Source organism: Gossypium raimondii, chromosome 7 (genome assembly GCF_025698545.1).
Source record: "Gossypium raimondii isolate GPD5lz chromosome 7, ASM2569854v1, whole genome shotgun sequence".
In the NCBI taxonomy this organism is placed as follows: Eukaryota; Viridiplantae; Streptophyta; class Magnoliopsida; order Malvales; family Malvaceae; genus Gossypium; species Gossypium raimondii.
In genome coordinates, this window is record NC_068571.1 from 15844212 (window position 1) to 15868457 (window position 24246).

Sequence of the window (24246 nt, forward strand, 5' to 3'; positions counted from 1 at the left end):
ATATTTAACATCATTTACAATAGTAGAATTCATAGCCCAATTAATAGGTAAATGATATCTTCTCATTGGCATTACGTGATAGATGAAAAGTAAATGTGGCCATGAGTCATTTGTCTTTATGATAAATGGCATAGTTAATATTCGATAGCAATTGACTTTCATGAAGGAAGATGTAATGATTACCATAAGATAAAATATGATCATATTGGAGAACAAATTTATATATATTTAGTAAAGGTATTTATGTATGTCAATTTATATATACTAGAAATTCTATTATGCATATGCGTGTGGAAACTACGTACTTTGAATACAAATGTTAGTTTAAAATAATAGACAATAAATAATGAAATATATCGTTTGAAATTAATTAATAATAACACATAAAAATAAGTACGATATTAAAATGAAAAACAATAGATTAAATTGTGAGTAAAATGAAATCTAAACATGTAAATACATCGATTACATATACTAAATGGGCTACAATTGTCTATCATGGCGTTGTCATCAATCTTGAGTTAGTGTCGAGTTTACTTGTGACTCCAACTTAAACAACAATATTATCAAGATATATACAATTGATTGGGTAATGGAGTATGCATAATATAATTAAAATGTAAATATTATATTAATATAAAGGTTTGGTTAATGGTAAAGTTAAAATTTTATTGATATAAATGACATGGGTTCAAATCCAAAAACATGTAAATTTTTCATTGGTTCTTATTAAAATAAAAGGACTAGAATACCTCGAATAATATAACTTATTGTCCGGTTGACTTGTTACACAACTTAGTCAAGAGCTTAAATAATAGTATAGATTATGAAAGGATATTTTCATAATTTTCCTAACCAAGTTGGTGTCTAGTTGACTTGTAACCCCAACTTAGTCGGGGTTTAAATAATGTATAAATATACAATTGATGGATATAATAAAGTGTGCATATTAAGATTAAAATGTATTAAAAAATTAAAATAAAGCTTTGGTTGATTGTTAAATCTAAGTTTTACCAATGCAATTAGCATTGGTTCAAATCTCACAATATGCATATTTTTGTTTTTTTTTTAAAGATTAAAGTACGCTCAAATAAATTTAAATATGAAAAGACATTCTAGTAATTTTTCTAACCAAGCTGGTACCCAATTGACTTGAAGCACCAACTTAGTCTAGAGTTTAAATAATAATAAAGATATATTAAAATTTACATTCTTTTTTTAATATCATTCATGTCTGTTTTATAGTTTATGTTTGAAGTTTGTGGTTGTCTCTTCCAACAATATTATCTCCAAAGCTCGAATAGTCATTCTCTTATTAAAAATGCCATGCAACTTAACGTTGTATCCAATATATGTTGATAATTTATACTCGTCTTTAATACACTGTCCACTTTTTTTAATAAATTAATATTTTTTTAACATCGTTGTTTTCAACCATCAGTAACACACGTCTGAGAAAGGGTAGGAAAAATTTATAATAAGGATGTTCACAATTAAACCTTTTAAAAAAGACCATTAACTTTAAAGCTAGGGCTTTAAACAAAAAAGAAGAAGCTATTTTATGATCCGGAAAGTATACAGGTAAAATATGTTTAATGATTAAGAAATTATAGAAGAAATTAAATACTAGAAAATAGTAGTTGGCTTGGCTCCTAAGCACTTGCAGCTGCGAAGAAGAAGAATAATGTTATAAATATAATAAATAAAAGTGAGCAGAGCACCGAAACAGCTGGATTTGATCCCTTTCTCGATTCCTTAAAAGCGCAATGCGATGGAAGCCTACATTACATAACCAAAGAAACTGCTAATTGCCTTCCCTTTGTGACAAAAATAAAGTTGAGATGAAGCACCAAAAATGTGATAAAATTACCGTATAATAATAACCTTTCCTCAATGCAACTTTAGTCCAATTTATTTACAAGTTTTGTGGATAAGGGGGGACTGCGACAGCAAAGCCAAAGCCATCATCAATCAAAGTAAAATATAAATTAGCAGTAATTTGGTGGTAAAGCCAGGCCCAGCCATAGCCACTCTCTCTTCTCTTCTCTATGTGATTGTGACCATTACTAGATTTAATTTTACATGAGTTTCTTATTTCTGGAAAAATCTTTATCTTTATTACTACTTTCACTGCTAAGCTTTAATTTAAATAGCACCATGATCTGTCTCTTTGTCTCTGCTAATCATATTGTGTTGTAATTGTTGCATAGGCAGGCCTGAAAGTATTTCAGAATTTGAGAATCCATTCCAGATTCAGTTTGTTTCGGGTTTTTTCTTTTAGTGTGTGTGGGATCCGGTCATGATGACGATCTCAAACTCAAACTCAATCTAGATTCTTTTCCATTAACCGTTTAGTTGAGTGGGAGTAGTTGTAGAATCAATTGTGTCTCTTCTTCGCCTGAATTTCGGCTATTCAGTGATTTCTTCCGTACAACAATAATGGTTGAATTCGGCGTGGTTCGCTCCACGGACGAAGCGGTGGAGGAGATCATGAGAATTCACAGATCTCTGCCGCCGCGCCCTGCTGTCGACGAGGTCCTAGCTGCCAAGGCTCTCATTCGGAATGTCGAGAAGGAAGACCAAGCTAGGCTGGAAGCCATTACTCGCCAGACCAAGAGCCCTAATGTCCCCGAGGAGCTCTTCCTTATCCTCCTCGAGATGCAAAAGAACTGTGTTTACTTCCAGAGCAAGGAGCAGAAGAGGGAGGCCTTCAAATTGCTGGATCTCGAGTCTGTCCATGCTCTGTTCGATGAATTTATCCAGAGGGCATCCAACTGCCTTTCCTCTACCTCCTCCAAACTCAATGATAAAACCACCCTTTCAAACGCCTTGCCCCACACCGCCGCCACTCCTCCGCCTTCCGACAACTCATTTACCGCTGCTACGCCCTCCTCCTTTAGGGAGCCTGCATCAGAACGACCACTCTTCTCCAGAGATGACAGTTACGTTAAGAAGGCCAAGTCTTCCTTCTATGCTAACTCCACTGATGGGTTGGGTATTTCTATGTCTTCTTCACCTCACATATTGGACTCTTCTCTTAAGTCCGGGGGAGCCACTGCTGCGGGTTAGCTTCTACCTCAATTCCCTTTATTTTGAATTTACCAACTACGTGTTTCTCGCACCATTTTTCGTTTTTAAGATTTTAGTGCCTACTGCTGTCTCTCTCTCTCTAATATTCCATGCATATTACTTGCTTGTGCAGTTCATGATGGTGAGAAGTTGAGTCTGATTAAGCTAGCTAGTATAATTGAAGTCTCTTCAAAGAAAGGCACTCGAGATCTCAACCTCCAAGCCAAGTTGATGGATCAAATTGACTGGCTTCCTGACTCAATAGGGAAGTTGTGCAGTTTAATTACACTGGATTTGTCTGATAATCGTATTGTAGCTTTGCCTGACACCATTGGCGGCCTTTCATCCTTGAAGAAACTCGATTTGCATTCGAATAAGATTGCTCAACTCCCAGATTCTGTTGGAGATCTACTCAGCTTGGTCTTTCTAGATCTCAGTGCGAACCAGCTATCATCTTTGCCTGCTACATTTGGGAGATTGGTTCGCCTCGAGGAGCTTGATTTGAGCTCCAATCACCTTCCTTCACTCCCTGACTCTATAGGTTCACTCATTAGCCTCAAGAAACTGAATGTGGAGACAAATGACATAGAAGAAATTCCACATACTATTGGTCACTGCTCTTCACTTAAAGAGCTTCGTGCAGATTATAACCGGCTCAAAGCCCTCCCAGAAGCAGTTGGGAAGATAGAAACCTTAGAGGTTTTATCCGTGCGCTATAACAACATCAAACAATTACCTACGACGATGTCATCTTTGGCAAACCTGAAGGAACTAGATGTCAGTTTCAATGAGCTTGAGTCTTTGCCTGAGAGTTTATGTTTTGCCACCACACTAGTCAAGATGAACGTAGGCAACAATTTTGCTGATATGCGATCCCTACCAAGGTCTATTGGAAATCTTGAGATGCTTGAAGAGCTGGACATTAGCAATAATCAGATCCGGGTCCTCCCAGACTCTTTTAGGATGTTAACACGACTTCAAGTTCTACGTGTGGATCAAAATCCTCTGGAAGTGCCTCCTAGGCACATTGCGGAGCAGGGTGCACAGGTAATATAATCCGTTTTGTATGCTTTTTCTTTGATAAAAGAAAAGAAAATGTTATCCCATGGCCTAAAGCTACTTTATCCATTTACTTAGGCTGTTGTCCGGTATATGGCTGATCTGGTTGAGAAAAGGGATGTTAAATTACAACCGGTGAAGCAGAAGAAGAGTTGGGCTCAAATATGCTTCTTCTCCAAGTCTAACAAAAGGAAGCGCAATGGGATGGACTATGTAAAAGCCTGATTTACAGCACTTTATGTTTGGGTAAGTTGTCAGGAAAGCAACCGTGTTATCATATTTTGTTGCCGAGTTGCCCCAGTGTCCAACCACACAAACATAATGAAAAGGATTTGGAACACTTGTAGCTAAATCTAGTCTTAGTGGCAATATCTTCATTAAGGAAGCTGATAGCAGGATTTACACTCATAGCTGTACTTGCTTTTGTTTTTTTTATCTTACAGGTTTTTTAGCTGTTAGTGAGTCAGTTGACATCAATTAGGACGATGCAACGAGTTGTTGTTGGCATCGCCAAGTGGATCATAGATCATGGCTCTGACTTTCCTTCTCAAAATCGTGGATTTGTTTCCTTTCTTTTTTTTCTTTATTCTCCTAATCAATTATAATTGTTTCTCCCCCCCCCCTTTTTTTTTTTCCACTTTATTTATTTTGTCGTTGCACTATATTGAGGTGTACCATTCAGCCGGAAAACAGGGGAGGGAAGAAATGTTGTAATCTGTATTTCTATTGTAAAATGAAGTTTGAGTACCATTTAACAACCCGTAATAGAAAATTGTTTTATTTGAAGACGTAATGGTTTTGAAAAAGTGTGTAGAGTGATGCATGATTTCTCCATTTCTGCAGCTACCTTGATATAAAGATCCTCTGCTCTGTGCAGGCTTTCTTCTAAGGTCTGACAGACTGGTAAAGTTTCTATTTGTAGGCTTTATGCGAGTCACCTATGTTCTTCTATCCTATGTTGCTTTGACTCTTCATTCTTTTTTAGATATTTGTATCTTACCTTTGTGTCCACATATGAATGAGATATGATTTTTCAGGATCCTTGGTGTTGACACCATTTTTTGGATGAAAAACGGGGTCGACTTGGGTTTTGGAAAATGAAAACAAAAATGAGAGTCGCCACCAATCCTTTTTGATGAGGTATGATTGGGTCACCTCGAAAACTGGTTGTTTTTAATAAACGGTTTAATTTTATTAAAACAACGATTTTGGTCCACGAAATTTAGAAAGCGGGTTCGGGAGTCGGTTACGTACGAGGAAGGATTAGCACCCTCGTAACACCCAAAATTGGTACCTAGTTGATTTGTTAATGTCTTGATGTCGAAAATTGATAACTTGGAAGAAATTTAAAAAAAATACGATTTTTGTATTAAAACGTTGAAAATTTTCAGGAAAATAGGTATATTTCACGTTATTCGAGAAAGAGAATCATATCCAGTAAGTTAGAATACAATGTCTCAAATTCCCGATACGCGAATGAAAAATGCTTATTTAAAAAAGGGATCACGACAAGTAAGTTAGAACACGATAATTTTTTAATTCTCAATATCATTTAAAACTTGAGTTTGAAAAGATTCGTGTAATAAAGTTTAAAAGAATATTCAATTGTTTAAATCAAATGAAAAAATCGCAACCCAATACGTTAGGGCACAATTTCTCAAAATATTAAACATTGAATATTGTATTTATTTCGAAAAATCCTTGTCTCGAGAAAACAACATGTCACATCCAATGCGTTAGAACATAACATATTGAATTCTCGATAACAAGCTTTTTATCATTTTTAAAAGAGTAATCTCGATTATTTAAATTCAACGAAAAAAAAAGTCAGAACCCAATACATTAGGGCTCGATTCTCTCGAATGTCCTAAATATCGAGTATTATTTATTTTGAAATTTCTATTTTTGACGAATCCGAGTAAAAAGTGAATGTAAAATAATGATAATGATGATAATGCAAATAAAATAATGCATGCAAATAAAAGGATAAATAAATAAGATGATAAATGTATAATAAAATGAAATCAACAATGTATACACAAAATAAAGTAAATATGCAAACACAAACTAATGCACTTAAATAAATAATAATAATAACAATGAGCATGTAAATAAATAAGTAAATGAACACCAAATGAAATAATAGTAATAAAAAAACAAAATATATATATGTACGTAAGTTAAAATTTTAAAGTATAAAAATATATGTATGTGTACGTAAGAATATGTATGTATATAAAACTATATGAAAATGTAAAAACATATAAGTATGTGTATATATTTATAAAAATATGTATATAGATATATAGATACAAATTATAAAATATAAAAATGCAAAATAAGTATATACATATATATATATATATATATATGATAAATTTTGAGATTTTAAAGATATAAATAAACAAATAACAACAATAATAATTAATGGTAACAGATAACATCAAATTTATTATTTAATAAGAAAACAAACAAAATACAAAAGGACTAAATTAAAACTTTAAACGAACTTGGGCTTAAATATGAAATAAACAAAAGGAATAATACAGACCAAAGTGAAACACACTTAAAGCGCGAGGACTTGTGGGAAATATTTCCCGTCACGAACGCTGCGTTTCAACCATAAAGAATTGGTCTAAGGACCAAATCGGAATAAAGCAAAATCCACAGTAGAAATCAAAAAAAATACTACATTGAAGCAAATTGCAGCGGAGGGACCTATTGCATAAATAGCCCATTTCATGAAAACACGGATCCCCTAGAGCGGTCGGATCACACGCTGGTCATGGGGCTTAAACGGCGCCGCTTCAAGCTTATTATAAATATATAAAAAACCTCAAAAATTTCGGTTTCACCTTTCTTTAGAAAAAGAGAGCAAAGCTCTCTCTCTCAACCTCTGACCGACCATGGTCATCGGCTTTAGCGCCATCACAGAAGCGCCACCGTGGACGGTGGCGACGTTACACAAAAAAAGCCTTTCACCCGATTCACAACACACACGAAAACCAGCCTTCCTAGCCGAAAGATATGAAAAAGGAGGGTCTTTCGTACCCTTTCATCCGATTCCAACGCCGAAAATGGTCTCCGACGACGGGCTTTGGGATGTAAGTATCCTTTTCTTTTCTTTTTCGTTTTGTTTAAAAGTTATAGAAAATAAACAAAAAAAAGGAAGAAAATAAACAAAAAAGAAACGCAAGAACCGAAAAGAAAATGACTGAGATCAACCTTTTTTTTTGCTTTTTTGATTTTCTTATTAATTCGTTGTATTTTTGTGAAAATATTACAAAAGAAAAGGAAGCCCCCCATATTTTCAGTTTTTTAATGGCTTTTATATAGCCTTTTACAAGCTTTTTTCTTTTTACTTTTACTCTATTTTTGCTTCTTAATGTTGCGTGTTGTAGGTGAGCAGGTGAGCAGGTGAGCACTTGGTGTTTTCTAAACAATAGTCCTGTTTCAGGTTCCTATATTATTTAGAAACTTCTAGAGTAATATGCAAACTTCCCTTGTGAAAGTAATATTTGTCCATTAATCATTATTCCAATGCAACATGCTTGCAAAAAGGGTTATAATAATGGATAAGAATAAAGATGGTTCTGAGCATAGCTCAAAATGAATAAATTATCAAAAATAGTAAAGAATAATAAAAAATTTGATTGGGAATGTATATCTTAGAAAAGAAAAAGTATTCCAAGAACAACAAATTTAATATATAAACAATATGAAGGTTGGGTGCCCCAGATATCGCAGCTTGAATTTCTCTGTACAAACTTTTTGAAGACATGTGTTTAGGAGATCAACAGGACTTTGTCGATGCCCCAAGATGTCGCCTACCCTTTCCTATTGATTCAGGTATAGCAAGATCACCATATGCCCCGATCTGATCAAAATTTGAGCTGCTTTGATCGCCTCATCCCCCAATTTGATCCAAAATTTGAGTCGCTCTGATCACTTAATGTCCCATTATGATCAAAAGTTTGAGCCGCCATTTTCGGGTTTTCAACTCAAATCTCCTTTGGTCTCAAGGTGCCCTTTGCGGGTTTTCACCCTGGCCTCTCCTTTTTTTTCTCTTTTTTTTTGAACTCATTGGATTAGACATGTCCTCGTTATCCTTTCCGATCAAGATTGACGCTTTTCCAGATAAGGCCTTCCACATAAGGTTCTTCCCATCTTGGCATGAAGTTCTTTTTGTGTGGGAAGGATCTTCTTCGATACTAGGTCCTCTCATGGAATTCTCTTCTTCTTCTCCCTCTTTTTTTTTGAGCTCACATCATTTGCTTTTGGCGCATTTGACCATGATGGATAACTTTGAACATTCCTCCTCAATCGGGATTGGGTCCAAAAACTCAGAAAGAATCTCGTCTTCAATAGGCAAAATTGCGATAGGCCCAAGAGAACGGCATTTCCCCAACAGAGTTTTTTTTTCAAAGTGCCCTTTGCGGATTTTTACCTTGGTCTTTTCTTCTTCTTTAAACGAAGTGTTTCTTGACTAGATCCGAGTTTATAGGATTATCAATCTAACTCAAGATCAGTGCTCCTCTGAAAATGGTCTTCTTTATAACACAATGACATCCCCGGCTTGGCATTCATTTCCTTCTAGAATCCTTTCGTTAAGGAAGAATCTTTTTTAACATCCAGCCCTCTCGTGGAATTCTCTGAGACGAGCCTATTTATTATGGGCTCATATTATTTATTTATGGTACATCTGACTCTAATAAATAGCTTTTAACCCCTTTTCCTAGGGCCAACTGATCACATCGCGATTTGATCCCTCCAACAAGCAATGAGGGGATTTTAATAGGTAAAACTACCTCAATCCTGTAAACCAAAAAGATAGGTGTTGCCCCAGTACAGATGTTCGACAAACGATGAGGGAAAATAGTAATTTTTGATGCCAGTCCTTGTTCACCTCTAGGTAATTTGGTGACAAAACGTGGTGTCTGCTTCTAAATTGATTTCAGACCTAATTTTTCGTGCTATCATTTAAGTTCAATGCATTTTCCAATACCATCCTCTCTGAAAATCTGTATCGGTATAGGATGACCTTGATTCATGAAGTAGCCTCTCAAAAATGAAGCAACGCCCATTAGAAGTCTTCGATAATGGTGCTGTCCATGCCCCATTTTGCTCAAAATTTGAGTCGCCCTTTTTCGGGTTTTCAACTCAGATCCACCTTTGGTCAAAGCGCCCTTTGCAGGTTTTCGCCTTGACCTCTCATTTTTCTTTTTCTCTTTTTTTTTTCTATTTTGACTTTGATTTTTTTTTATTTTTTTTTTGATTTTTTGATTTTTTTTTGAGTCTGAACTCATGAGATTAGGCAAGTCCTGGTCATGTTTTTCGACCAGAATCAATGTTATTCTAAAGTCTTCCACTTTCATCTTGTATGTGAAAAATCTTCTTTGGTACCAGATTTCTTTCATAGAGCCCTTTTGGGACGCAACTACGATAGAAAACTTTGGATCTTCCTCTTTAATCCGGACAAAATCCAACAACATCTTGAAGGGATGGAAACTCAAATTCAAATGGGCAAAGCTATGCTGACTCAACGAGAGAGGCATTGCCCCGGCAAAGAATTGCATCGTTCGCACTGTAAATTTCTGACATCGTGCTGTTGTGCATGCTTTATTATAAGAATCGAGGCATACCCTGGTATGATCATACAAAGACATCTTTGAACTCTAGAGGTAACTCAATAAGGTCTTGCTTCGTCTCTGTGGTCAGGTCAATTCTAGTCTTCATCAAGCTCACAATTTCTAACGATTCCTTGAGAGGTAGGATCTGTTTATCCTCTTGTTCTACCATCCTCAACAAGTCCGGAGATAGGCTATAATCTGTGTCATCTTCAAAGTCGTGAGATCCCTCTAAACACATGTCTCGCTCAAAAGGAGATTTTAAGTCTGTAGCAGTGTCATTCATGTCGTTGATATTCAGGGACCTATTGTAGGTACAAGAGAATATACAAAGAATGTATGAATTTAATAATAATTATCTGCACAGTATGATTATGAATGAAAGAATGATTTGGATGAAAGAATAAAAGAATAATCATTCAAGAAATGAAAGAATATTGGTTCAAAAGATTGCAAAGATGCATTCCATTGAAATAATGACGTTCAGACATGAGTCTATTTCACAAAAGACTTCTTGTTGCCTCTAGGCTAAGAGCAACAAGTGTGTTTTGAATATTACTCTGAGCAAGCTCTAAATACTACAGGGGTTTCTTTAGAACACTCCCAAGTTTATAAGGGCGAACATCTAATAAGATCTCTTCTCCAGTTGTTTCTTCGTATTCAGCACTGATGTGAACATTTCCCAACATTTCTTCATTCATCGCATTCCCTTCATTATCCGTATGATTGAGTAGCGGGTTTTCTATACTGAGTGAATCCTCAAATTTGACAATGCCCATATTGATAAACCTTTCGACTAGCTTTTTAAAGGTCGTGCAATTTTCTATAGAATGCCCCGTAATTCCCGCATGGTAGTCGCATTGTGCATTCGTGTCATACCATTTGGGATACGGAGGCTGTATGGGTTTTAAGTAATGAGGAGCAACAACATGCGTATCGAACAAGCTTTGATACAACTTCTTATATGACGTCAGATTTGGTGTGAACTGGAGCTTCTCAGTACCTGGTTTCACTCCAAATTCTTGCTTTAAAGAACTCCGATGTCTGGTGGTTTCTGTTTTTGGCCGGCCCACAATGATTGGTTTTGAGTGGCCCTTGTTATATCTGTTTGCATTATTCCTCGTATTCCCCTTCTTCCTTGGGGCTTCTATAGTATCTTGGTACTCTGCCCTCACCTGCTTCATTTCTACTGGATCATCACGTGCAACAAGAAAATTGGATCTTGGGCACGTCAAGCCACTCACTGGTGCTGTTGTACCAGTCTGATCTTGTTGAGATCTTATGGTAAAGGGTGCCCCTTGTGGGTGCTCATCTGGCTGAACCTGGACACTTGTTGGAGCAAAATCCTCATTATCAACCTCAGAGTGGTCTATCAGATCCTTCCTTTTTTCTAACTCTCCAGCTAACAATCGGTTGAATCGGCTTATCATAGTTCTTTGTAATCCTAGCATCTGATCTCTCATCTCCTGTTGAAATTCGGTCAATTGCTCCTGCATCTGTATCTACATTCGCTCTAATCTCTCCAACCTTTGGTCCATTCCTTCAGTTTCTATTCGGGTATCGCAAGAATGTTGGTTTTTCCAGATTAGCTGAAATATTTTTTACTCAATTAGGGTCTCTTTTAATGGTCTTTAATGCACATGATGTTATGTAATGCAAATGCATGAAATGAATGCAAAAAAGAGATGTTGATTCTTGGTTCAATTCTATTAGATGAACTTTACTAGAAAACAAATCTCTTTACATAAAGCGAATATATATATACGGCTTTGCCCTTATATTCCAAGACAACGATTCCTTTCTTCATTCGCGTGTTAAGATGAATCTCACAAACTCTTCAAAAGGAACATCTCTTCTATCTCCTTTTTGCTTGATCCGAGCTGCGACTCGTTGCTCACTTATCCTCGTGATGCTCATGGCTTCTCTTTAAGAAAGTTCAGTGGCTCTCGAATAATCTTCGTCATCTTGAATCCTCGGGCAACGGAGCAATGGTTGTGTACTCCTCCATTAAACTATCACGTTTTCTTGGGTCATATTCGGACAACCGTATTATTATCCACTTTATCAAGAAACCCATTTCCTTATGACAAGCTCTCTATTAAACAACCGAACGTGAATCAACACCTCTTTTTATGATGAAAATGCAACGCAATCATAACAAAAAGAAAACAGGTTAGTACAAAAGCAAGCAAGAATAAATAGAACACCTATTCGGGTGAATACTAGGGGCTCGAAGTGATTCTACCTAGGGTGGGCTCCTAAGGTTCACTACATGTGGTTTGGTTCTAAAGCACAGGTACCCGAACTAGCAGATTCCTCGATTTTCACCCATTATAGGTTCATATAGATCGAGTTCGGTTTAGGGGAATACATTTCCCTATGGCTGCACGGAGATAAAAATCTCACGAAGACATAGGTACGGATGTATCCCGAAAGCGATCCACTATCCTGCACGGAGGTAAAAACCTCACGAAGGAGTAGCTTCTCACTCCCACTTAAAAGGGTGTGACCAAAGGTCATGAAATGCAATGCAGAAAGATATAAAAATTTAAAATACAAAACATGATAAAAACTATAACTCAAAACAAATGAAATGCAATGAGAGGATCGTATATTTAAATCAAATTTTCAACTTTCGACAAAAAGACAAGAAATAATCAACTCGTGGCTTGACTCTTTTATTTAAAGTCCCCAGTGGAGTCGCCAAGCTGTTGACACCATTTTTTGAATGAAAAACGGGGTCGACTTGGGTTTTGGAAAATGAAAACAAAAATGGGAGTCACCACCAATCCTTTTTGATGAGGTGTGATTGGGTCACCTCGAAAACTGGTTGTTTTTAATAAACGGTTTAATTTTATTAAAACAACGATTTTGGTCCACGAAATTTAGAAAGCGAGTTCAGGAGTCGGTTACGTACGAGGAAGGATTAGCACCCTCGTAACGCCCAAAATTGGTACCTAGTTGATTTATTAATGTCTTGATGTCGAAAATTGATAACTTGGAAGAAATTTAAAAAAAAATACGATCCTTGTATTAAAACGTTGAAAATTTTCAGGAAAATGGGTATATTTCACGTTATTCGAGAAAGAGAATCATATCCAGTAAGTTAGAATACAATGTCTCAAATTCCCGATACGCGAATGAAAAATGCTTATTTATTCACGACCAGTAAGTTAGAACGCGATAATTTTTTAATTCCCAATATCATTTAAAACTTGAGTTTGAAAAGATTCGTGTAATAAAGTTTAAAAGAATATTCAATTGTTTAAATCAAATGAAGAAATCGCAACCCAATACGTTAGGGCACAATTTCTCAAAATATTAAACATTGAATATTGTATTTATTTCGAAAAATCCTCGTCTCGAGAAAACAACATGTCACATCCAATGCGTTAGAACACAACATATTGAATTCTTGATAACGAGCTTTTTATCATTTTCAAAAGAGTAATATCGATTATTTAAATTCAACGAAAAAAAAGTCAGAACCCAATACGTTATGGCTCGATTCTCTCGAAGGTCCTAAATATCGAGTATTATTTATTTTGAAATTTCTATTTTTGACGAATCCGAGTAAAAAGTGAATGTAAAATAATGATAATGATGATAATGCAAATAAAATAATGCATGCAAATAAAAAGGATAAATAAATAAGATGATAAATGTATAATAAAAAGAAATCAACAATGTATACACAAAATAAAGTAAATATGCAAACACAAACTAATGCACTTAAATAAATAATAATAATAACAATGAGCATGTAAATAAATAAGTAAATGAACACCAAATGAAATAATAGTAATAAAAAATAAAAAAAATAAAATATATATATGTACGTAAGTTAAAATTTTAAAGTATAAAAAATATATGTATGTGTACGTAAGAATATGTATGTATATAAAACTATATGAAAATGTAAAACATATAAGTATGTGTATATATTTATAAAAATATGTATATAGATATATAGATACAAATTATAAAATATAAAAATACAAAATAAGTATATACATATATATATATATATATGATAAATTTTGAGATTTTAAAGATATAAATAAACAAATAACAGCAATAATAATTAATGGTAACAGTATAACATCAAATTTATTATTTAATAAGAAAACAAACAAAATACAAAAGGACTAAATTAAAACTTTAAACGAACTTCGGGGCTTAAATATGAAATAAACAAAAGGAATAATACAGGACCAAAGTGAAACACGCTTAAAGCGTGAGGGACTTGTGGGGAAATATTTCCCCGTCCTGAAACGCTGCGTTTCAACCATGGGCAGCAATTGGTCTAAGGACCAAATCGGAATAGAAGCAAAATCCACAGGCCGAAATAAAAAATACTACATTGAAGCAAATTGCGAAAGCGGAGGGACCTATTGCATAAATAGCCCATTTCATGAAAACACGCGGATCTCCCCTGGAGCGGGTCGGATCACACGCGGGTCATGGGGCTTAAACGGCGCCGTTTCAAGCTTATTATAAATATATAAAAAAAACCTCAAAAAATTTCAGTTTCACCTTTCTTTAGAAAAAACAGAGAGCAAAGCTCTCTCTCAGGCCTCTAACCGACCATGGTTGTCGGCTTTAGCGCCACCGCCGTAGCACCACCGTGGACGGTGGCCGACGTTGCGCAAAAGAAGCCTTTTAGCCCCGATTCACAACACACACGAAAACCAGGCCTTCCTAGCCCGAAAGATATGAAAAAGGAGGGGTCTTTCGTACCCCTTTCAGTCCGATTCCAACGCCGAAAATGGTCTCCGACGACGGGCTTTCGAGACAGGTAAGTATCCCTTTTCTTTTCTTTTTCGTTTTGTTTAAAAAGTTATAGAAAATAAACAAAAAGGAAGAAAATAAACAAAAAAGAAACGCAAAACCGAAAAGAAAATGACTGAGATCAACCTTTTTTTTTGCTTTTTTGATTTTCTTATTAATTCGTTGTATTTTTGTGAAAATATTACAAAAGAAAAGGAAGCCCCCCCCCCATTTTCGGTTTTTTAATGGCTTTTATATAGCCTTTTACAAGCTTTTTTCTTTTTATTTTTACTCTATTTTTGCTTCTTAATGTTGCGTGTTGCAGGTGAGCAGTTGGGAGCAGGTGAGCGGCGATGGGACGTGCGCGGCGGCCAGCAGAACGGCAGTGGCAGGGCAAGTGGGGTGCGGCAGCACTAGGGTTTCAAAAAGCTGAAACCCTAGTTTGACCCTTAGTATTTGGGCTTGGGTCTTGGTTTGGGCTGAAGGGTATTGGGTTAGTTGGGCTGGTGGGTTAGTTTAATTGGTTTAGTTTTTTTATGTTTTTGTAATTGGGCCCGGGCAAATGGGCTTGTACACTTGGAATATAAAGTTTAACCTTGAGACGAGTAGATTCATGAAATAAATCTGTGGAAATGGCATTCGAAAAACTGGATAGGATTTGTTTCTGGTTCATTTGATTTGGCACTGGAAGATTGATGTGTCAGCAGGGTAAATATTTTAAGTCTATGGTAACGTATAGGAGTAGTATCATATCTTCCTGATAAGCAATGGTCGCAAGTAAAATGGTTCAGAAACTTGTCAGGAATCTGCAATGAATGAAAAGTGCAACAGAAAGAGTTCTGCTTTGCTTTTGTTAACTGAGTATCAAATTGGTTAGGAAATCATTGCTTTTAAATGGTAATTAATATTATTAGGATGACGTTTTTGTCTTTTTATATATTATTTAAATAAAAGAACAAAAAGCTACTCATCCAAATATCAATTTTTACCTTGTAATCATTGTTAAATAATTTTTTTACATAAAATATTCTCTTTCACTCACATTAAGTGTATCCTAATTTAATTGTTAAACATTCAGAATCTTACTTTTTTTCGTTTCCCAAATACAATTAATATCATATTACACTTTGATATAAATTAAATTCTAAAATTTACAATTCCTTTTGATAATTGAAATAATTTGTGAAGTAGGCAGAAGAGTAGCTGATAGAATAAAAAGGAGGGCATTGGGCATTGGGCATTGGGTATGAAGTGAGTTCCAAAGAGATGGGAGCCACAGTTGTTGTCTTCAAGTGGTTGACAGTTTGATATGAGCAAAAGTGTATGGAGGGTGCTGACTGGTGGCTGTCCATGTTGTGGACTATGAAGAAGAACATGTCATAGTGGTAGATATGGGGAGCAGGGCCAGCACCAATGTTCCAAACTCAATTAATATGCTCCTTGTATAATTTTCAAACCAACCATCCCATGCCAGCTTCTGCCAGACTTCCCTTTTCGGTTTTTCCTCTACTACTACTACTAGTAAGTTTTCTTTTCTTCCAAAACCCTACACAAGCTAACCCCCCCCGGTTGGGCCCTGACTATCATATTCTATCTTCATCTAAGCTAACATTAACCAGTTCATACAATTTGGTTGCAATTGGAGGTTTGGTTTCTCTCTTTATTCTTCTTACTTGTAAGGAAAGTCCCTTTTCTTTTGTCTGTTCCACCACATTCGAGACTAAGGCTTCCTTTGAATTCATCTCATTCATAGTGAGATGAAATCTCATGGATATATCTTTTGTTATGCTTTCTCACAAAAGGTAAAATGGTTTGTGGAACATAAGCATTGTAGTATGGTAAAGCAACTGCATTTCAAAATTTTCATTGATGCTTTAGGTACCGTTGTATAAAAAAGTCCTCTAGTAGGAGGGTTTGTCTTACCATTATAACCCTTCATTGGAGATGATATTTATAACCATTTGGATTACTTACTTAGATAATGAAATTTATGATATAATAAATATATAACTATATTTTATAAAATATTTAATAAATATGTAAAAATAAGCAAATAAAAATTACATTATTCTTTAAAATAAGCAATAAATAATTACGTCAATACTAAAAAATTAAAGATAAAAATATTATACATATTATTTTTTTGATGAAATTATAATTTTTATAGAATTTTATTTATGAAATATATTTTAATAAATATAAAAAAATTATAAATATCAAGTAGCCCAAAACTTTAACTATATATAAAATATTTAGTTCAAAATCCTTAGTAGTCATTTTCTATTCTCACCTCATTGCCACAATTACTTTTGAATCCAAACACACTCTAATATCAGTAGTAGAGTGAGTAAACTCCTTAGTAGTTGTTTTGAGCACGTCATCGAGGTGGTTAAACCATCCATTTCTTTACATAAAGAATGTAGTAGATGGGATTTCCAGATATGAAATGAATGTTTGATAGGGAGATTAGGAAACCACAAATTAAGTTGTATTCGTTGGTTTCAACTAGTAATATGTTGCTTTGTTGTTTAGGTCAATCCGCATACATCCACTGCTGGTATGGCACTGAATGATTGGACGGTGGATACCCAACACTCTGTCACCGAGGGAGGCCCCAATTATTGCCATATTCATAGCTATCCAAGTTTTGCATGTTACCAGTTACCACTAGCTGCTTTCCCAATTACAGCGCTCTCATGGTATCAGGTGGATTAAATCAGTCCCTTCTTGTTTTACTCTTTACGGGTTAAAACATGACTATGCAAACTAGACTGTTCAACTTCTGGAATGAAGTCATACTAGAAGAGAGGGAAGATCCAATTTATAAACAAGCACTGTATTCAAGAAAAACAAACTTCCTATCCAAAATCATTTCAATATATTCCGCAGAAGGCCATTTTTAAACAAGCACTATCAATGTACACCAACACTTCCTAACCAAAATCATTTCAACCAAGATATTAATATATTCCGTACATCGTATTCAACAAATGATTTATATAACAGGTCCTCCCCTTTAGCATCAACCCCACATATCGTTCACGGTTCCTTTGCGGGGGCAGGCTTTGCAAAGGAGAAGTCATCTTCATTTCTTGCTTCTGTGTGGTAGGTTTCAGTTATTTCAGTTGCATGCTCATCATGATCCACTCTTATTATTAAATTCGTTGATGTGGGTGTCAATGGTTCAGCTTCAAGATCAGACATGTCACGATCTTCATAGTTATATGATGAACGAGTTGAATGACCAGTAGTTTTGTATCGATGAAGTGAGTGTCCAGTGGAATGCAATGTTGAACTTGGGCTTGTACTTCCACCCAGGGCTCTAGTGGGGGATTTTCTTGCATTCCCTCGCTTCTTTGCAGCCATATGCCACTTCTTAAGGGCCTTGGATGTTTGCTCATCAAAGATGGACCTCTTCATGCGCGAACCCATCTGCAAGTATCCGGCATTATAAGCATCACTTCTTAAGGGCGGCCTTGGATGTTTGCTCATCAAAGATGAGACATCCAATGCTAGCATTAACTCATGGAGGAAATGTATGACTTAGCAAATTTCCAAAGCAAGTAAATTTCATTTCAAGCAATTCCTAGAAGCGGCTTTATTTGAAGATCTCGGGAACAGAAAAAGGCACCTGAGTTACTAGGGCGTATAGCGGAAGGGTGATGTAGCTGCACAAACACAGAACTCCAACACTGCAAAACACCACAAAGCAGAAGTTTTTTAAGTATTTTTCTGTCAAATAAATCATATTTACATCTGTGTCACATAATATTATTATTCACAGTAGACTGATGGTACTAAAAGCTTAAGCTCACCCCAAAGAAACTTTAATTATGGCGAGCGTGAAATCAGCATGAAAGCACGATTTGATCCCAAAGGCATACTGCACAAGGAATTCAAAAAGAATTACATACCTACACCAGACTTTCGGAATTTAAATAATGAAAAAGAGGGTTCAGAGAGACGGATAAAAGAGCAGGAGAAAAGCTGCAAATGGGTAGTTAGTAGAGCTTAGTTAATTACCCAGATCCACAAGAAATAAGTTATCTGGAATGCATTCTGCCAAAAAGAAGACAAAAGGGGGAAAAAAGAGAATGAATAAGGATATTGTTAATGCAAGTAGAAAGAAATGATACACTAAAATTGTCCAGAAAATAGTTTAACAGGCAAAGAATTTTATAATTCAGAATCAGACAGCCAACATTGCAAGATAAAACTAGAATGAAATAGTTAAATAATTTACTATAATGACACAAAATATTAATTAATATAATTTTTTATATACCTTTTAAATAGTTAATATAAATAAGTGTATTTAGATAATATTCACTCCCGGACGCAAAAGCCAAAAAGCACCTAAATCCCAACTTTTGCATTTGGGTGGAAAAGCACTTTTTCACAGTAGTTTTGACTTTTCACCCCAAAGGTCAGGTGTTCTTCATTGTTTCTGCAGTGGAAAAGCACTTTTGGACCCCAAACGCAATGAAGAACGGGGCCTTAGTGAATCAGTTAAAATTGAGATTGCTTGCAGTAAATGCAAGCGAAAATAAAGGCCTTGTATTGGCCAGCATCAGCAAGCAAATAAGAAAATAAGATATTGAGGGCTGTCACTTCAGGCAACAATGACACAGGCTGGGACCCTACTCATGCTAAATTTGCATTAACCAAAGGACTTTCTAGCTGGGTTGACCTCCAAGAAGGAAATCACACACCTTCAATGTTAGTTTTTGTTATTTATTAAAATCAGGACCCCTCATATATAAACTAAGCAAGGAAGAAGTTTTTTCATGGTCTTCACTAATGTTCCCATGCACCTAAGTTACGTATCCAAACAAGAACAATCAAAGTTAGGATTTTAATCCCATATTCATTTATTGTTAAAGGGAAGCTACGCTTATATTCAAGAATCAATTGAAGTAGAACTAATGAATACCTGAAATAATGCAAAATGAATCAGATGAAGAACTAATTGGGGTCGGCCAAACCAAAAATATTGGTCAGAGGCTTGTACAAGAGGCATTCCCTGGACCACGGCATGCCTTTCTGTAATTTCAAGAGCCATTTTTGTCAAAATGGCTTGAAGCTTCGTCCCAACAGCCAAGATTATCTGTTATCAATCGAACAATTAGAACTTCGAAATCTTCTACCGTAATCATAAAGAAACTGCTATTGAGAAATATTTCTTACAATCACAGGAACTAAGGATGCCCAAAATAGTGCATGCCAACCTGGAAAAAGCATGTGTTATATTAGCAAACAGAATTCAGCTTTTAATTCAGTTTACCATGGAAAAAATTTAATCTGAAAGGATCCACTAAAGAAAAGGGGCCTCACCTCTGACATTTAGCAGCAAGTAGACCACAAATGATGCCCAGAGCACTGGACTGCAAACAGAGTAAACCTAGGTTCAGACACATTAACAGCAAGGAAGGTTGTCTAGTGCAACACATAAATATTAACAGCAAGGAAGGTTGTCTAGTGCAACACAGAAATATAACTAGTACCTTACTCCTACGACGATCTTGAAGTCATCCTCTAATGATCTTTTGATATACTTTTGGAAGTTGAACTTACTTCCAGGAGCTAAATGAACCTACAAGACAAGGTTGAAATAATCAGGAAGGAGGACAAACCAATATCATATACTGTGTTGCCTTTGCAATTGAAAGAAACTCACGTTGATGAATCCATTCCGCAATGTCAAGTAGTCAACCCTCCCAACAGACCTGAAAAATTGTCGAAAGAAGCACCCCTGCAAAGAATGTCTAAGATCAGTACTGAACTAGAAAGGTAGCACATTGAAATACATACTAAAACCACAAAATGAACCAAATATTACTCAAGTAAAGCAAGTTCTGTTTTTTTTCTTTTGAGAAATCAACTCAAGTAGCTTTATCTGCCTCAGTTCCAGCAATGTCCCCATATTCTTTCAGCAATCTCTTCTATATTCTTTTTAATTTCTTTATTTATCATAGTCCACTACACTGCATTCAAGAAGATAATCACACCCAAATTTTCATTTCTATTCATTAATCGGTGCAACGTCATCCAAATGCAGTCATTTCTAACGTGGAACAACTATTTCTTTTCAATGGAACCTTTGTGCATCACCTAAGGTCACAACTAGAACCAAAATGGTTGCACTAGAATTTTCTGGTCAGTATCTGGTTACATGAAAATCCACCTTATTAAATAAATTGTACCATTTTTGCTAGCTATAATTACTTACAATGTAAAAAAAGAAAGGAATCCTAGTCCAAAAGCTGGTGTGAGCTTTTACAAAAGATGTCTCATGAGTAAGCCTGAATCTAGAGGGATCTGCAAAAACAACCACACATCAAGTTAGCTTCAAGGTTCAACAGTAAAGTTAGGAAATAAAGTTCAAGATTGACAGTAGAAGATTTAAAGTTATCAAATGTACTAGAAGTTGATAATTGTGGAAAATATACCATTTGAAAACTCATAGTCATGAGATAGAGTTTCCTGCTCCCACACCTTCCAGCCACGAATCTGTTCAAAGCAGGTTTTAGTTTAAAAGAACATACTTATCCTTAAGAATATGTCCAGTGTGGAGCAGAGGAAGAAGATCATGTACAAGAAACACAGATAAGACAATTTAATTACCTTTAGTCTCCCCAGCATCATAGTAACAAAACTATATAAAACATGAAAAACAGCTAGGAAGAATATGAGGATGTGTAATTCATGCAACCCTTCAACCGATATGAGCGGTTCATGCCCCTGTAGAGAAAACCCAGTTAGTTACAGTTCAACTGATTCAAGGAAAAAAATGTTGCATTGAAAAAGAACAAAAAAGTAATTAGGAAGACTAAACCAGAAAAGGCTTTTTCTTTTTTTTTCCTCGAAAAAATTACAAAAATGCCATCTATAACGCCAGTTTGAAACTGTAAATGATCAAACATCACTTCAATAGCTTGTAAACCAAAACTTAAGTAGAATGACAAAAAAGAGACTCAGATTCAATATTCCTAGCTTGTGACCTCAATTCTTGTGCAAATAAGAGCTTGAATGTGCTCACTGGTGGATCAGCACAAGTAAGCATATCATTTTAGGTCAGAAGCAACAATCTACTAGAAATTCATTTCAATAGGGGGAAAAATGAAAACTGAAAACTTAAAATTCAAGTAGGCATACTTGGTTAAACTTATTCGTTGCATCTTTCTTCAGAACAGCCCTACTTCATTTTCCCTCAAGCTGTTGTGAGAGGCAGGCAAAATTTTACAAGCCTGTGGACAAACTATGATACAGTGATGGAACTTAGAATAAGGCTGACTAAGGGTAGGTTTGGATGGGCGATGGGTGCGGTGTGGTGCGTTTAGCCTAATTTTTGTCTCATACTACAGTATCTAATCTTACAGCCACCGCTGTTTTTACACTAACCACAGGTAAACGCACCGCCCATCCGAACTCAGCCTAAGTAGGTCAAGGCAAGACCAGACAATATGTTTCTAGATATATTGAATTCCATATAGCTTTATCATTGGTCTTCCTGGCACGCAACCCCTCTCCCCATGAAAAGGTCAATATTTTTTACTATGTAGCAAACAAATTATTACTTTAGATGCTAGTTGACATATGGTTTTACTTTCTTTCTGTACTTGGAACACAAATAAACAATTTCTAGGAGGAAACAAAATTGGCAACACATGTGGGATCAAAACATCCAGTTTTCAACAAATAACTAGTTCATTATAATGATAATAAACGGATATGAATAGATGCTGGCCTAGGCTCACCTCCTTGCATTTAGGAGCAGTTGAAATAGTAGACAAAGATCTACGGTCAAACCATAACAGTCTTCGACGGTGTTCTTCTTCACTGCTTTCAGAGGTGTCTTTCTCACTATCAGATTTACAAGGCAACATGGTATTCGCAACATCTATAGGGATACAAATTCTGGCAATATAGCTCTGGCCAAAAGTGAGGAGCAGCGAAATGAAACCCAGAACCATCAGCTCTACAATAATCATGTCAATTGTGAAAAACTCTTTATTGGGACAAAGCAGCGGCATCTTATAGAAACCATAAAAGCAGCAGTGGGATTGAAATGGAGAATATTCAAGAAGCAACTTGTGTGTACAAGACTTACCAGCTTTAACCTTGTCCAGGGCTTCAAACAGAGCACTCTTGTGCCTTTCTGTGAACCACTAAATGCCACAAAAGAATAAAAGAAATTAGGGTGGCAGATACAGTATTAGTGAAAGCTCAACATGGTTCAACGAAATAATAACACAATACTGCATTATTGGTACAGAACTATTTTGCAAAAAGAAGGAAAATAAAGAAGAAAGAAACACAGAATTTAAAGGAAGTAATAAAGTGAATTTAATTTCAAAACCGACAAAAAAAATACAAGGAAAAGGGAAAGAGGGATTACCGTTCCAAGTTTGTTAAGAACTGTTTCCAAGACAATAGAAATGATGATGATAACAGCACAAACCCCAGCCACCGCCCATGTAGGTGTCTGATCAAGCTTCCTCTCCCCTGAACTCTCGGTTGCCCCCATTACCTTTCCTCCCTCCATTGTTAACCATACCCACGAACAGTACCACAGCAACACCCCCTTCATTTTTTATATTCTCACAGAGCAAAACAGCAAAAAGAATGGAATCTGTATTGAAGACAAAATATTAATTTGGGTTTCCTGAAATTAAGAACAAAAAAGTAGTGGTGGTAATTACTTAAATAGGAGAAGAGAAAATACAAGCTTTGGTGTTGTTAAAGGGAGTGTTAAATAAATGGAGATTTGGAAGGAAGAAAGAAAGAAGGTTCAGAAATGGGGGCCTATGCTCTGCTGCACCACCGATAATGAGTCAAAAACCATGAATATGAACGCGGTTCCCAATTCTCAGTACCTGAAAGAGATAAGTTGGAATGATGGTTTAGGTTAGGCAGCTAAAGTACGATATACGTTTTTGTTGATTTTGGGTTGAGCTAAATATTTAGAGGAAGTGAAGTCAATTAATTTTAATGTTATATGTCGATTTGGTCAGTTTCAACATTTCAGTTTTGAGTTCACATAAAAAAAGAAAAGAAAAGGCGTAGAAAGTGGTAGCTGGATGGATGGCATTGATTAAGGCAGGCAATGAATATGTCCAAATCTAGACATATTAGGCAACACAAGTTGTCCAATGAATAAATCCATTATGAATTTACATCCCAAATCCGCTGACCTGCTCTTTCTTTTTCTTCATTATTGGTTCTCATTTGGAAAACATATATGATCATTAATTATTATTTTCTTTTTTTTTGGTTTGATTCTCAATTGTGGCCTAAGTCGCTGCGAGTGTCATACAGGCATGCACACCCTTTGCCTTGGTCTACCGTCAACTCCCGGTGCTTTTCGCTTTTTCTTTTTATTTTTTAATACGACTTTGGATATCTCTAGTGGTTACAACTTACCATAGCTGTTTGAAGATATTTATATATATATATTTTTACAAACATAAAGTATTCGTTAAGAAAGAGACAGATCAAAATTTTAAAAAATACAACAATTGAACTCATGGGCTTATAACTCGTCAGGGAAGCTCACTCCCAAACATAACATCAAACCCTAATCACTATTCTACACATTGTCATCACCGGAAAAAGGAGGGAGAAACAATCCGGGATGTTAAGGAAGTCGTAGACAAAAGAGGTTGCCCCTAATGTCCATAACGCCTTTGATCGGAGACCATGCCATGGCTAGCCATAAAAA

The 24246-nt window shown here is 35.7% G+C and overlaps 3 protein-coding genes and 1 long non-coding RNA gene across 8 annotated transcripts; 3 read left to right on the forward strand and 1 right to left on the reverse strand.

The window, feature by feature from the left end:
- Positions 1-1809: 1809 nt before the first annotated feature.
- LOC105800739 (plant intracellular Ras-group-related LRR protein 4) lies at positions 1810-4916 on the forward strand. Its single transcript, XM_012632037.2, has 4 exons — positions 1810-3064; positions 3203-4116; positions 4207-4374; positions 4572-4916. Exons 1-3 carry the CDS (start codon positions 2440-2442, stop codon positions 4351-4353), a joined length of 1686 nt encoding a protein of 561 aa, XP_012487491.1. The 5' UTR covers positions 1810-2439; the 3' UTR covers positions 4354-4374; positions 4572-4916.
- Positions 4917-14290: 9374 nt separating this feature from the next.
- On the forward strand, positions 14291-15172 carry LOC105800748 (uncharacterized). 2 transcript variants are annotated; one of them, XR_001135850.2, is made up of 2 exons: positions 14291-14553; positions 14851-15172. XR_001135850.2 is itself a non-coding variant. In XM_012632048.2 (2 exons), exons 1-2 carry the CDS (start codon positions 14345-14347, stop codon positions 14956-14958), a joined length of 309 nt encoding a protein of 102 aa, XP_012487502.2. In that variant the 5' UTR covers positions 14291-14344; the 3' UTR covers positions 14959-15172. The 2 variants fall into 2 exon arrangements, 1 of the variants encoding a protein (XP_012487502.2); XM_012632048.2 differs by having other exon boundaries at positions 14859-15172.
- Positions 15173-15782: 610 nt separating this feature from the next.
- Positions 15783-17436, forward strand: LOC105800733 (uncharacterized). 2 transcript variants are annotated; one of them, XR_008197533.1, is made up of 2 exons: positions 15783-16046; positions 17058-17436. It is a non-coding gene; the product is annotated as an uncharacterized LOC105800733 (long non-coding RNA). The 2 variants fall into 2 exon arrangements; XR_001135844.2 differs by lacking the exon at positions 15783-16046 and adding an exon at positions 16085-16170.
- On the reverse strand, positions 17346-23559 carry LOC105800708 (MLO-like protein 10). Of its 3 annotated transcripts, none has more exons than XM_012632019.2 (16): positions 23402-23559; positions 22924-23157; positions 22636-22693; positions 22283-22503; positions 21150-21266; positions 20975-21035; positions 20755-20843; positions 20203-20277; positions 20030-20118; positions 19860-19909; positions 19713-19753; positions 19459-19632; positions 18549-18584; positions 18341-18408; positions 18157-18217; positions 17346-17957 (listed from the first exon to the last, which is right to left on the reverse strand). In XM_012632019.2, exons 2-16 carry the CDS (start codon positions 23113-23115, stop codon positions 17565-17567), a joined length of 1725 nt encoding a protein of 574 aa, XP_012487473.1. In that variant the 5' UTR covers positions 23116-23157; positions 23402-23559; the 3' UTR covers positions 17346-17564. The 3 variants fall into 3 exon arrangements, with proteins under 3 accessions (XP_012487473.1, XP_012487465.1, XP_012487456.1); XM_012632011.2 differs by having other exon boundaries at positions 23251-23530; XM_012632002.2 differs by having other exon boundaries at positions 23228-23530.
- Positions 23560-24246: the final 687 nt, after the last annotated feature.

What these genes read in the sequence shown, in the direction of transcription:
- LOC105800708 (XM_012632019.2), bottom strand. Translation starts at nt 23,115, where the DNA reads ATGAAGGGGGTGTTGCTGTGGTACTGTTCGTGGGTATGGTTAACAATG. An exon ending in CTGCTCCTAAATGCAAGGAG is followed by an intron (nt 21,267 to 22,282) that starts GTGAGCCTAGGC and finishes TTTTCTCTACAG; the next exon opens with GGGCATGAACCGCTCATATC. An exon ending in TGCGGAATGGATTCATCAAC is followed by an intron (nt 20,119 to 20,202) that starts GTGAGTTTCTTT and finishes CTTGTCTTGTAG; the next exon opens with GTTCATTTAGCTCCTGGAAG.
- LOC105800748 (XM_012632048.2), top strand. Translation starts at nt 14,345, where the DNA reads ATGGTTGTCGGCTTTAGCGCCACCGCCGTAGCACCACCGTGGACGGTG. An exon ending in ACGACGGGCTTTCGAGACAG is followed by an intron (nt 14,554 to 14,858) that starts GTAAGTATCCCT and finishes GCAGGTGAGCAG; the next exon opens with TTGGGAGCAGGTGAGCGGCG.
- LOC105800739 (XM_012632037.2), top strand. Translation starts at nt 2,440, where the DNA reads ATGGTTGAATTCGGCGTGGTTCGCTCCACGGACGAAGCGGTGGAGGAG. An exon ending in CGGGGGAGCCACTGCTGCGG is followed by an intron (nt 3,065 to 3,202) that starts GTTAGCTTCTAC and finishes TTGCTTGTGCAG; the next exon opens with TTCATGATGGTGAGAAGTTG. An exon ending in TTGCGGAGCAGGGTGCACAG is followed by an intron (nt 4,117 to 4,206) that starts GTAATATAATCC and finishes CCATTTACTTAG; the next exon opens with GCTGTTGTCCGGTATATGGC.